This window comes from Panthera onca, chromosome F1, assembly GCF_046562875.1.
Source record: "Panthera onca isolate mPanOnc1 chromosome F1, mPanOnc1 haplotype 2, whole genome shotgun sequence".
Taxonomy (NCBI): Eukaryota; Metazoa; Chordata; class Mammalia; order Carnivora; family Felidae; genus Panthera; species Panthera onca.
Window position 1 is genome coordinate 26962226 of NC_138355.1, and position 14137 is coordinate 26976362.

At 43.2% G+C, this 14137-nt stretch overlaps 1 protein-coding gene across 2 annotated transcripts in view; it reads left to right on the top strand.

Annotated features, from left to right (window-relative positions):
* Positions 1-769: 769 nt before the first annotated feature.
* The window catches only part of COLGALT2 (collagen beta(1-O)galactosyltransferase 2), a 116875-nt gene continuing 103507 nt past the window's right edge, over positions 770-14137 (top strand). The window contains exon 1 of one of the 2 annotated variants that reach the window (XM_060643732.3): positions 770-6524. In XM_060643732.3, coding sequence (XP_060499715.1) covers positions 6262-6524 — 263 coding nt within the window. In that variant the 5' untranslated portion in view covers positions 770-6261. The remainder of the gene's footprint in view (positions 6525-14137) is intronic. The other variant, XM_060643731.3, reaches the window with a different exon arrangement.

Here is a 14137-nt window from a genome sequence, read left to right on the forward strand (position 1 = left end):
AGACATAAATGACTAGCAAACATGAACTGGTACTCAACTACATTGGTAGAGTGAGGAAATGTAATTGAGAGAAGAAGATATCATAAAATACCTATGAGATTGGTAACAAAAGTCAAGAGTTGGCTGAAAAGTAGAGCACAGGAAAGATGCATAAATCCTATGCTTCAGCGACCCTGCTCTCTCATATGTAGCCCAGTGTGGTATTTTTCAAATGGAGGGCTAGAATCCTTAGAGTTTGTGAAATAAATTGAATGACTTGTAAAGTTTAAAACTTCAGTTTTTAAAATTGAATTATTTAAAATAGAAAAGAAAGTATCAGTGTGCATTGCATGTGGTTAGAGTAACTGTTCCTAAGTATTGCTTTATGAACATTTTGTTTCAGTTATATATTTGTCCTATAGCATGATATCAAGTAGATTTCTCACTGAAGGTTATGGTAAAAAAAAAAATTACCCTCTGTGGACCAGGAGACATGTACACGAATATTTATGGAAGTATGGGTTGGAACAGAATAAACTACAACAACCCAAATATCTATCAACAGTAGAATGGATATGCTATTATCATATAATCCTATAAGCTATTACTATGCAAAAATAATGAACTATAGCTTCAATCAACAACTTGAATGAATCTCAAAAAATCTAGTGTACAGTCAAAAATATTAGTCACCGAATAATATATAAAATGTTATTTGTTTACATAAAATTCAAATACAACTTGTACATGGATGTTGTAGAGTCAAAAATATTAGTCACAGAATAATACATAAAATATGATTTGATTGACATAAAGTTCAAATACAACTTGTATTTGTGATAGATGTTCACAGCAGTGTTATTCACAATAGTCAAAAGTAGAAACAACCCAAGTGTCCATTATTTGATGAATGTATAAGTAAAATGTAGTTTGTTCATACAATGGAATATCATTCAGCAACAAAAAGGAATGAAGTACTGATATAGATGTTACAACATGGACAGACTTGAAAACATTACACTAAGGGATAGAAGTCACAACGGACCACATATTGTATAATTCCATTCATATGAAATTCTAGAATAGGAGAATCTTTAGGGACAGAATAGATGAGCTGTTCCCTAGGGCTAGAGTTAGCTGTTCCTAGGGCTAGGAAATGGGGATTTACCACTAATGAATATGAGATTTCTTTTTGGGATGATGAAAATATTCTAAAATTGATTGTGGTGATGTTGCACATCTCTGTAAATACACTAAAAGCCATTGGATTACATACTTTAAGTAGGCAGATTGTAGGATATGTGGCAAAAATTCTCTCTCTCTCTCTCTCTCTCTCACACACACACACACACACACACACACACACACACACACACACCTTATTGGTTCTGTTTCTCTGGATAACTCTAATACACCTCCTAAATATGTATGTGTGTGTGTGTGTGTGTGTGTGTGTGTGAGAGAGAGAGAGAGAGAGAGAGAGAGAGATTGATATTAAGGGACTGTTTCATGCATTTGGAGGGGCTCGCAATTCCAAAATTTCCAGGGCAGGCTGGCAGGTTTGAAAGGATAATCTGTTTTACTCAAAGTTTACTGATTTAATTGTTAATTGCATGGGGGGAAAAAAAGCCTCACAGCAACATCTAGATTGGTTTGACTTAACTACTGGGTACCTTAACCTAGCCAAGTTGACACATAAAAGTATCCATCACTGGAAGTAAAGTTCTAAATAAAATTAAGAGACTGATTAATACAAAACTTAGTCTAGTACTTGTCTCTGGGGAGTAGAGCAAAATATTGCAACAGGAAGGGACACCCACAGGGTGTCAAAGTTGATGGTTCATGTTCTATTTCTCAAGGTGGATGCTGGGTATATGGACTTTCATTTTATTTGTAGTATTTAAATATATAACATATTAAATATGTAATGTATATATTCCATGTTTATTAAATATTTCATATTAAGCTTTTTCCAAGAATTAGAGTAAAAGGGATAGGTTGGTAATTTCTGTATATAAAATATATAAACAGCTCCATATATGCAGTCTTAAGGAATACTTGGCTTTGTAAATGTGAGAAGGCATCGAATGCAATTTATAGTCCAAAACACATGTCATCTGTTGTTTCTAGATATATAGTCACATTTGCTATCAATATGAGTGTCGAATTTCATTGGGAGGAATGAGTACAAACCCACAATGAAAACACCAAATTGAAAATGCCATATTAAAATTATCCCAAAATGTTTAATGGAGGTTGTGATGGGGTAGTAGATTTGTAGTAGTTTTTCTTTCTTTTTCCATTTTCAACATATTTTTTATCCTGTAGTAAAATAGACTTGAATAAATCATTGCATTTGGAGCCATTAGCAGAGAAGGACTAAATCCACCCTACACATTCATGTTACAGTATATCTGACAACATACTTAGCTTCTTTTAAATGTCCCTTCCTTCTTTCCTTCCATCCTCCCTCTATTCATGCCTCCTTCTCCCTCTCTTCCTTTCCTTCCTCCCCTCTTCCTCTCTTCATCCATGTTGTCACACATGAAAGGATTTCCTTTCTTTTTTGTGGCTTTTTTATAGCTATGATATATATCATAGATATACCCTATCTATGGTATATCTATATACCATATATATACCATATATATATGTATATACCATAGATAAGCTGCAATGAACATGTGGGTGCAGATATGTCTTTCAGATAGTCATTTCCTTCACGTCTAAAACCGGAAGTAGAATCATTGGATCATATGAGTTTTCTGAGAAACCTCCATACTGCTTTCTTTTCATAGTGGCTGTCTCAGCTTACATTCTCACCAACAGTGTACTAATTGTTCCCTTTTCTCCACATCCTTGACAGCATTCGTTATCTATTGCCTTTTCAATAATAGTCCTTCTAACAGGTGTGAGGTGATATGTTATTGTGATTTTGATTTACATTTCCCTGATGATTAGTGATGCTGAGCATCTTTTCACGTACTTGCAGGCCAGTTTTATATCTTTTTTGGGCAAATGTCTATTCAGGCCTTTTGTCCATTTAAAAATAGGATTATTTGTGTGCTATTGAGTTGCATGAGTTCCTTATACATTTTGGATATTGACCCCTTATCAGACACGTGGTTTGGAAACATTTTCCTCCATTCCATAAACCTACAGAAGCATTTTAGTTTGCTGTGGTCCCTCTTGTTTATTTTTCCTTTTGTTGCCTGTGCTTTGGTGTCATATTGAAAAAAATCATCGCCAAGACCAATGTCAAGGAGCTTTTTCCTATGCTTTCTTGTGGGAATTTTACAGTGTGGGATCTTACATTTAAGTCTTTAACCCTGTTTTGAGTTAATTTTTCAAGCGGTGAAAAGGTCCAGTTTCATTCCTTTGTATGCAAATATCTAGTTTTCCCAATACCATTTATTGAAGAGGCTATCTTTTCCCCACTGAGCATTCATGGTTCCCTTGTTAAATATTCACTGAGCATATATGCATGGATTTATTTCTGACCTCTCAATTCTGTCCTATTGGTCTATGTGTTTGTTTTTGTGCCAGTATCTTACTGCTTTCACTATTATAGCTTTGTAATATAGTTTGAAATTAGGAAGTGTGATGTTTCTGGCTTTGTTCTTTCTCAAGATTACTTTGGTTATTCAGGGTCTTTTGTTGTTCCATTTGAATTTTAGGATTTTTTTTTCCTATTTCTCTAAAGTTGCCACTGGAAGCTTGATAGGAATTGCATGGAATCTATAGATGGCTTTGAGTAGTATGGATATTTTTTACAATATTAGTCTTCCAATCCATGAAAATGGGATATATTTCCACTTATTTTCGTCATCTCCAATTTCTTTCATCAATGATCTTTCACTTCTTTGGTCAAATTTATTCCTAAATATTTGATTGTTGTTGATGCCACTGTAAATTGGATTATCATATTTCTTTTTAAGGTAATTTGTTGTTATTGTATAAAAAGGCAACTTATTTTTTGCATATTGATTTTGTATCTTGTAACTTTACTGAATTCATTATTGGTTACCCCAATGGGTAATAGGGTTTGCAAAGTTTATGTAATCTATTGTGAAATCTACTTCTGCACCAAGCTTTGTCTGCAGACCAAATAAATCTGCACTACATTTAACATGTATAAACTACTGTTTTCATGTTTTATATATGTTGTTATGATTAATAAAATACACATTCTGTTAATGTATATTTTACGAATATGCCATGATCAGGGAAAATCCCATTTTCTTTGCCAGGCCATAACTGATTAGCACGTTCTTTATGTAATCAGCAAGAACATTAAGAAAACTAAATACACCCTGCAATTCTAGGCTCCAGGGATGCCAGCAACTGCCCATCTATCCCCCCTCACCCCAGGGAAAGGACAACCTCTAATGGTCCCTGTGGCCTACACAGAAAATTGCAATGGCAGTTTCTGAAGGAGAATGGAGGAGAAGGAAATGTGTGTAAACCACTAGATATAAAAGTATAAATGTTAGAGAAGAGGTTAGAGCAGGAGACATAGCACATTGTGAAAGGGAATGCAGTGAAAAGGCTCAAACATAAGTACAAAGAGGTCCAGGAAGGTGAGAACTGTAAAGAGGTCACTGAATCTTCCAGTGCTGAGGTCATCTGTGACTTTGCCAGAACAGCCTCTGTAAGGAAGCAGGAAACCACACAGCACTCGGGTAGGAGAGGTGGAGGTGAAGAAGTGGAAATGCAAGTGTAGACCCCCGTTGCAAGAAGTTTGACCAAGAGAGGGGGTATTGCAAGAAGGAGACACAGGAGTAAAAGAAAACAATTTTTTCCAAGGAGAGGAAAGGACTAAGTTTCTACTTGAGGGGGAGGAGCTGATGACGAAGGACCAGTTGAAGATTTGGTAGAGAGTGAATATACATGATGGAGCAAAGCAAAGTCATGGATGAGAAGGGAGTGAGTGTGGTCAAAGGCTCTGTCAGGAACAGGCGCCTCAAGTAAGGAGGGTACTGGTAGGGATATTAGAGACAGGGCTGTGGAGGGAGTTCTGTAAAGAAAGTGATACTTTTCTGAGGAGGTGAGGGGGTGGGAGGAGAGTGATGAAAACTTCTAATAGTTGCAGGGAAGAAGGGACACAAGTAAAAATCTGGGGGGGACAGGGCTGAGGGTGAACTGGAGTTGGAGGTCATGCATGTGCAGCGAGTGTTACCAACCCATCCCACATGTGGATAGAGCAAAGTCTCCACAATCCCACAAGGAAGGAACTCTAGATTTCATTACTAGCTTTCCTATGTTATGTTCAAGAGTAAATATCCTTTGGCAGTGTATCCTAGCCATTTCATTTTATGTACTAATTGTGTTCTTCCTTCAGCCCTCTTCTTTTTCTTCTCTCTTTGTCTCTGTCTCTGTCTCTCTCCTCTACTCCAACATGTATGGATGGATTTTCCTTGTCTTTGTTACTCTTTGTCCGTTTGGGTCATTAAGGAAAAAGAAAACCATTTAAAGCGAAACTCCTTTTACACCATCGTGTCAGAAAACTCAGGACCCTGGGAGGGAAAGAGAGAGGAACGGGGCTTCACAACGGTGGCCGACCAGGGGATTGATTCCCTTTAATCTCAAGGGTTCAATCTGACTCTAAACTTCTCCAAGACTTCAAATTTGGTGTAATCGAGGGTCTACTCAGTCGAGGATGAACTTCAAGAGAAATTGAGTGTATAGGGAAATGCAAACACTCTGCCTCGGTGGAAGTTAAAAAGTTGTTTACCGTAGTAATGGATAGCTGGGTGACTTTCCATTTTAGAACTCTACCCGTCTAGTCAATAGGTGCATTATGCAAAACTGGATACATTGCATCACTGTGAAGGACTTTAGACTGCGGTTTGCAAAAGCAGAATAAATTTTCTCGGAGTCTCACCGTTATGTACACACACACACACACACACACACACACGCCCATTGGCAGTGACGGCCACACCTCACAGCTCTGGGAGAGCCACAGACCTCAGCCGGACAAGCTGAGCCCGGACGAGAAGAACTTTCCGCGGGACTGGGGACGCACAACCCCCCTCCGCCCCCCGTACGCGGCTGTCGGCGAGCCTGAGCCCCCGGAGGGCGCGACGCCGGCAGGTCCGCGGTGCGCCCCCGCGTCAGGGCCTGGGCGGCGGCGGCGGCGGGAGGCTCCCGGGCTGCAGGGCCCGCTGCCAGTGCGCGCGCGCCAGCCGGCCGGGGCAGCCGCGTCCCCCGCCCGGCCCTCGCAGCCGGCCTCGGCGCCCTCGGGCCGCCAGTCTCCCGCCGCCCGCCGCGGCCCCGAACATGGCTGCGCGCCGCGCCGCCACCCTCGCCTGCTCGCTGCTGCTCCTGTCCGCCGCTCTGCTCCGCCGCGGCTGCCGCGCGCGCTTTGCCGCCGAGCCCGACGCGGAGCACGATGAAGAAGAGGCGGAGGTGTTCCCCGAGTCGCCGGTACAGAGACCCACGGTGCTCGTGGCCGTCCTCGCCCGCAACGCTGCGCACGCGCTGCCTCACTTCCTCGGCTGCCTGGAGCGGCTGGACTACCCCAAGAGCAGGATGGCCATCTGGTGAGCGCGCGACGCCGCGGCCGCCGGGGCCCGGGACCGTGGGGCACGCGGGACGCGCCGGGCGCACACCTCCCGCCGCCCGCGCGGCTCCCGGCGGGATCCGATCCGGAGGTCGCTTTGGGGAAGGACGCACGCGGCCGTGTGCGCCTGGGGTGTCGGTGGCCACCGCTAGCCGGCCCCGAGCTCCGGGGCGTGCGCGGGGGTGTGGATCGCGGTGGCCTCGTCCCTTTCCCGGACAGGGGCCTGGGGGAACTCCGCAAGGGGGCTAGCTGCGCCCCCTTCCACCCCGCGAGGTTGCCTCGTTCCCTGCCTCATACGACTCTGGCCCTGGAGAGAGGGAATAGGGATGCTCGTCGCCGCCTAGTCCTCCAGACGCGACGTGAAGCGTAACTGTGGCCGGCAAGGGGGCTCCGGAATGTCTGGGAGGCGAACGGTGCGCCGCCCTGGCTTCCCGGTGCCCGGCTCCTGCCCCCGCCTCCGAGCCAAGAATAGTGGCTCCTGGTTCTCCAGGGGATGGCAGGGTGAGCGGTGGGGGGAGAAGGGATATGGACTCAGAGTTTGAGGTTAGGTGGGGCACACCGTGTCTTCCCAGCCGCGCCATCACCGCGGCTGTCCGCGCCAGTGCATCCTCCTGGGGCTCATTCCTCGCCTGTGATGCAGACCGCGCGGGACACCCTGGGGTACGGTGTCCTGGGGACGGAGCTGCCTTGGAGAAGGCAGACGGTCAAGTTTTGTTGTCCCAGGATAGAGCCCCGCGCCTGGTGCTGTGTTTGTTGCGGGGAGGGCCAGGGCATCAGTGCAGGTGGCTGCGCGCACCAACTTTTAGAACTCGGTCTAGTCCCGCACCTTTTAGAAACGCAGGTACCGGAGGGCGAGGAGTTGGTGGTCAGGGGAGCCGCTGAAAGGCCTGTGGAGGAGGAACTGGACACCCGCCAGGAGAGATAGGCAGCCAGATACGTGGACAAGGGGGCTTCTGAGGAAGACAGAGCCCAGGTCACTCCCGAGCAGTTTCTCTCCTGCGTTGATGAAGGGAGCTGTCCTCGGACGGGACGCATCCTTAAAGACCTGGTTGGGCAGAAAGAGAGGAGGAAGGATAAAGCAGGAGCTGGAATTGGCAGCCTAGCGGTACCTGGTGGGAGAGGTGCAGAGGTGAGAAAGCAAACAAGTCACAGAGTGCAGCACTGCCCTATACACTGCTTTACTATATACCCCGTTATACGTGACTGCGGCCACGGACAAGGGCACGTTATGTGGAAACGGTGGGGCAGCCAGGTTTTCAACCAGAAAGAAGGCTTTTTTTTTTTTTTTAACCACTTCAATACCAAAGAAAACTTCACAGCTGTCAGTTCTTAGATGCTTTCTTCAAAGAAGATGTTTTATAAGATAGTCTTGGTCTTTATGCATTTGTTTGGTTTAAAGAACATTACAATAGTTAGTATAGGAAGTTAGTGAAGGGTGAAGCAGGTACTAGGCACAGGCTTTGCTTGATGTACAGACATTACCTCTTCTATCATAGGGTGAACTTCTGAAAGAGACCCTAGGATCCCTGTTTTACAAACAGAGCAGCTGTGACTACGACCAGTTCAATAACTCAGAGTCACCGAAGTAATAAATGGCAAAACTGGAATTGGAACCCAGGATTGTCCCTGAAGTCCACCCTAAAAAGATAGTGGTGGGAACTTGGGACAAACTAAATTTATATGCACCTATAGGCTATGAATGAGGAGGCAAGTTGTTTGTCACTAACTTGTTTTGTGGCTTTGGGCCAGTGGCTGGGGATCCATAGACATCCGTTTCCTCATCAGTAGAATGAAGGAATTTAGAATGAATGATTTCAAAAGTTCGTTCCGGCTCTTGAATTCCATGGATTTTTGATATGATCAGAATCAAGCAGCAATGATTGTGCCTCCGAAGTCCTCTGGATGTTCCACATTCTGCGGACGTTGATGTTCTTTTCAGATGGCTAGTATTCCATTTCTGCACTGGCTTCTGGGACCTATTTTCCCTTACCCTTGTTAATAGTCCATGTAACTGTACCTTGTCCCTTATGGCCAGTGTTGGAAAGTTAGGGGAAAAAATCCAAGGCTTGAATAGGTTTTGGGCAACCACTGCATTAACCACTAAAGACTCTTCTTTTTTTTTTTTTTTTTCCTTTTTAACATTTATTCATTTTTGAGAGACAGAGTGTGAGTGGGCGGGCAGAGAGAGAGGGAGACACAGAATCTGAAGCGTGCTCCAGGCTCCGATCTCTCAACACAGAGTCCAACACAGGGCTCGAACTCACTGACTGAGAGATCATGACCTGAGCTGAAGTCAGATGCTTGCCTGACTGAGCCACTCAAGCGCTTACAGCTCTCAAAATACTTTCATTAACTATGTCATCTTGTTTGATCCTTGCTACCGTTCTGTAAAGAAATACAAGTATCTCCATTTCATAAAAGAAGACAGTATATCTAAAGTAACTGACTTAAGATTACATTTATTTATTAATTTCACAAATGCTTAATGAGAGCTCACAATGATTCTAAACACTTTACATTCACTACCAGGCATGTACTATGATTATACCCTTTTATGGATGAGAAAACTGAGGCACAGAGAGGTTGTACAAGCACACACTCAAAATGACCATCTTTTGTGAGATCAAGGCACTCTGCCAGGCTCTAGCTGAAAATAGTTGAGTAATGTGGCTTCTCACAGACAAATATGGCTCTTTTTACTGGGCAGCATAAGATGATCTAAATGACATTTATAGGGTTTAGGGGAGTGACAAAGGACTTCTAAGTCAGATTGGGGCAGTTGTGTGGTCATGGAAACCTTCTTGAGGAGAATTGACACTTAGTTGGAACCCAGTTTTGAAAGACAAATAAGAATCCACTAAAACCTGGGAGGTAGGGAGGGTTCCAGAAAGAGGGAACCGCATGGGGGAAAAAAGACACTGGAACATTAACCAGAATTTCTTGTCAGGGGCGATAAAGCAGGTGGCAGGCTTACTGATTGCAAATCTCCAAACTCATTGCATTGTACCACTGGAGCTGCTAACTTTGAGACTGGCACTAGAGGAGTATTTGGCTGTGAAGGTTATAGGACATTACCCTCCAGGAGGAAACAGTAACTCAGGTTAGGATGCTACAACATCGAGGACCTTCTGCCAATTACTTACTTCTAGACTCTCAGTTTCAGGCTCTACTCAACACTCTGAGATGCCCAAGGGGCTAGCTAACATCCACTCCGCAAAGCCAGCATACCCTGATGTCAGAAATGGCCAGTGCCAAAAATGGCGTCAGCTACCCTGAACTTTACACAACAGAACCAGGTGGGACACAGAGTCAGGCTGCCAACTTCCATTTAATCTTAGATCAGGAGCTCTGTGCACACTCACCCTTCTCATTCATCTGCTTATCTCTAACATCAGAGGAGCATCTGATAAGACTTCTGTCCTGTATGCGTGGCAGGTGTGGTTCACGTGAGCACATGCAAGCTTCCCGATGCTGTAATTTTTTTCTCACCGGAAGTTCTGGACCATATTCACAGTCGGTACCAGTAAACTGCCCTGAAAACGCTTGCTGTTGGACAGTGAGGGCCGTTATCTCAGTTAGCATTAAGTTTATCTGGATGAGACTGAATTAAGAAAAGTTTATGTTTTAGAGATCCTTTGTACCAGGCAAAAGGAAAACCTGTCACATTTACCTGTCTGATCTCAAGACCCCACCAAGCGAATTGTTTTCCTTCAAATGTCATAACTAAGGAACTGTGCCCAAGAAGTTCCTTGTGTTCTAATTAAAACCTGCACTGAGTTCATGGGAATCCCTGCTGTGCTGAGATGCGGGGAACCGTGTGGAACTGTGTGCACTGATGGGGGCGCTCTTCAGTGGAGCCATGGACAGTGGCTTTAGCAACAGAGGGAAGGCTGACTTCATCCCTCTTCTCAAACCTATGATTAAGGGGAGGAGTGCCAAGTACCATGATAATGAAAAATGGAGCAGGGCATAAGGAAAAACATTTGGCCCAAAAGATACATTAAGTTTGTTTTTTGGAGAGCTGACTGTTGCCTGTGGAAAACCAGCAGGGATTCAGTCTGTGCAATCATAAGACAGTAACTGGCATGTAATTACAGAACAATTTGGGCATTTCATTTGGTAAAGTTTTGAACAGTAGTATACTACGTTAGGAACCGATGCATGGCTTTCTAAATAAAGAGATGGGTTTCTGTTGACATCAACAAAAACACTGATGAGCGTCAGCTTGTTCTGGGGTGCTGATCCCGACATTTTGCACACTACTTTATTGGTGCAGTATTTGGGAGACTACCTTGGATTATTCTCCACTCCTTGATGCTCAACCAGTAGCATTTTGGCGAACGTTTAACTAGACACACTAATATACATGTATTTATAACATGTTCCAAACTACTAGTTTTGTAAAAATTTTTTAATGTTTATTTATTTTTGAGAGACAGACAGAGACAGAGCGTGAGCACAGGAGGGGCAGAGAGAGAGGGAGACACAGAATCCAAAGCAGGCTCCGGGCTCTGAGCTGTCAGCACGGAGCCCGATGCGGGGCTCGAACTCACGAGCTGTGAGATCATGACCTGAGCCGAAGTCGGACGCTCAAACTACTGAGTCACCCAGGCACCCCCCGGACTACTATTAATGATGGTTTTCAGCACCAGCAAGAACAACATCACATTTTATCATCAGAGTCTTGACATGAAATGTTTATGTTATACCTATGGACAGAAGTTTTAGTTTCTGGGTGAAAAGGTAGATGATGTGTTGGTCCCCTTCTCTCCATTAGTCTGTTTTCCTCACTTTCCCACCTTCTTTTTCTTATTTTATCCCAGCCTGGTGGTTTAGTAGTACTGAGGAGGGAGTATTCAAGCTTATAGTCAGGTATGCTAGGCTTCAGATCTCCTGTGTGATTGTGGGCACATCAGCGAACCTCTAACTAAGAGTTGTTTCCTCATCTGGAAGTAACTAATAATAATATCTATCTCCAAGAGTTATTTTAACAAGTAAATGAAACAATGTATGGACAAGGTCTTTGATGTAAATGCTACTAAGTGGACAATAGGACACTAGTCCTATCCATCTTTTCCTTTCGGTCACATCTCCTTTACCTTTCTCTTTCCAAGTGAAGATTTTTAAAACAATACATTCACAAGGAACTCTCTTTATCGTCTTTCCAAGAAAAAAAGTATAAGCATAACGAAAGCTAACATTTATCTATTAATGAAAACTACACATTTTGATAGGATAACTAATTTAGTCCTGACAACAACCCTGGGCAAAAGGTGCTGTTACTCTCCTCCCTTTACATAGAAGGCCACTGAGGCACAGAGAATTTAAATAACTTGCCTGAGGTTACAAGGCTAGGACGCGGCAGAGCCAGGATGTGACTCAGGCAGCTAATGGCCCAGACTGAATACAAATGGTCTGTTTAAGATCAAGAAAGGACCAATTAGTTCTAGTTTTTGCTTCTGTCAGTTGACCCAACTTAGGAAGAGAAGAGTGCCAGTGTTTCTTCCAAACAAGAATGGCCCCTTCTGCTTGAATGACACAAAGGACTCAGTGGTTCCCTTCCGCTGTCTTGATAATTTCGTCACTTAGCTTAGGCACTTTCTAGTTACTGACCTCGGCTTTATGTTGGTGGATTTCATAGGGACAGAATGAGACTAAATTGTATGTAAATATGCAGATCACTTGCTATGATCACAGCCACATAGCAACAGAAAGAAATCTGTCAAGTGTTGTTAGTGGCCAATGGCTAAGGCAACACTTTCATATTCATGGGAGCTGCAGCATTTGGGGTTTATACTGGCAAAACAGAATATCAGTTTTTCAGCCTTTCCAATTAGTGGTCTTAGATTTTGTTGACCCTTCAACTCAACCTTCTTCCAAACGGTTGGGCAAAACTATCAATCCTGTCCCCACCCTCCAATTTCAAAACATGTTTGGGCCTCAGAATTATGTGTTTCCTTTGGCTAAAAACTGAAATGACTAATAAAAGGATCCCTCAATTCTCCTGGTTCTATTTTATTAGTTGATGTCCATGGATGGGGGAAACCAAAATACGGGGCAATTAAAGGATTTTCCCCTCATATATTATACAGTGAATAAGTATTGGGATGAGGTAACAGATTTCTAGATTTTAAGCCCTGTCTGGCTGTGTTTTTTTTTTTTTAATTTTTTTTTTTTAACATTTATTCATTTTTGAGAGTGAGAGAGACAGAGCATGAGCAGGGGAGGGGCAGAGAGAGAGGGAGACAGAGAATCCAAGGCAGGCTCCAGGCTCTGAGCTGTCAGCACAGAGCCCGACACGGGGCTGGAACTCACAAACTGGGAGATCATGACCTGAGCAGAAGTAGGACGCTTAACCAACTGAGCCACCCAGGCGCCCCCCTGTGTGGCTGTTTTGACACTGATTATTTCATATCAAATATCACTAATGGTTTAAAGGCACGTGCCAGTGATTCTAAGTAGGGTTTGGTTTTACTGGTTTGTCTTCAGCAACTTTCTCCAGGTGATTCTACCACTGAGCTTCTTTGTGGCTCCAGGTACATAAGCAGGCTTCTTGTGGTCGTCTCCCTTGACTGTCTCTGGTGGTCGTAGGAATGAACAATGGAAGCTTTGTAACCATGAAGGCTGCTGGTTGTGCCTCGATCCTTTTTCCAACACTTTTAAACGTACACATGGGTCATATCACTGTGTGGCACTGTCTTCAAGCCTTCGGCACAGAATAGTAGGGCCATTATAAGGTTCACATAGGGACAAGGGTAAGACTATTATAAGGCTCATTTCTGCCCATTTCTTTAAATAATGTAACAATGCCGGGTACAGTGGAGTTAATGTCTGAAAAAAAATGAGTAACCTATAGTACGATTGTTTGTCTTGTTCCCCAGTTACCATATTACGAAAAGGTTTCACCGTATGTCTTTAAACCAGAGCTATTATTCATTAGGAATTACAATGTGTCTATTGTATATGTCACGACATCTTTATTCTCAAAGGAGTGACTTGTTCATTTAATTGCACTTACACTGTGAGCGTATCAAAAATTGCTGATTTAAAAAATTCTGAAATTCTTTAGGGGCCTTGTAGATTTATTTAATAGTAACTTAATGATTTTAAGAACTTTCTCTCCTGATTTTTTTTTTCGTTTCTATTGAAAGAGTAGAATAATAAAGATTCAAACAGTATAAATGGAAACATGATAAAAAGTAAATCTCCCTTCTACTCTATACCACCTTCCAGGGTCAAGAATGTTAACAGATCATTACACATTCTTCTAGAAACTTTCTGTGCATATATGTGTATTCTTTTAATGTTAACCAAAATATGACTGTCTTATAAATCCTGTTCTGCATAAGTGTGATGTTTTAAAATCGATTTAATCCCAGCTTTTAAAAACCCTGTCAGCCACCTATACTCATGCCCTGGGTGGCACAGAAAAAACCAGTTTCACACAACACCTGTTCCAGGTAGTTTCTCTGAGTACCTTCTTGATTACACTCATCCTGTTCCCTTGCCCTTGTGCCCTGACCCCTGGAAAATCTGGCCCTAAGGCCATTAAAACACACACACACACACACACACACACACACACACAGGTTT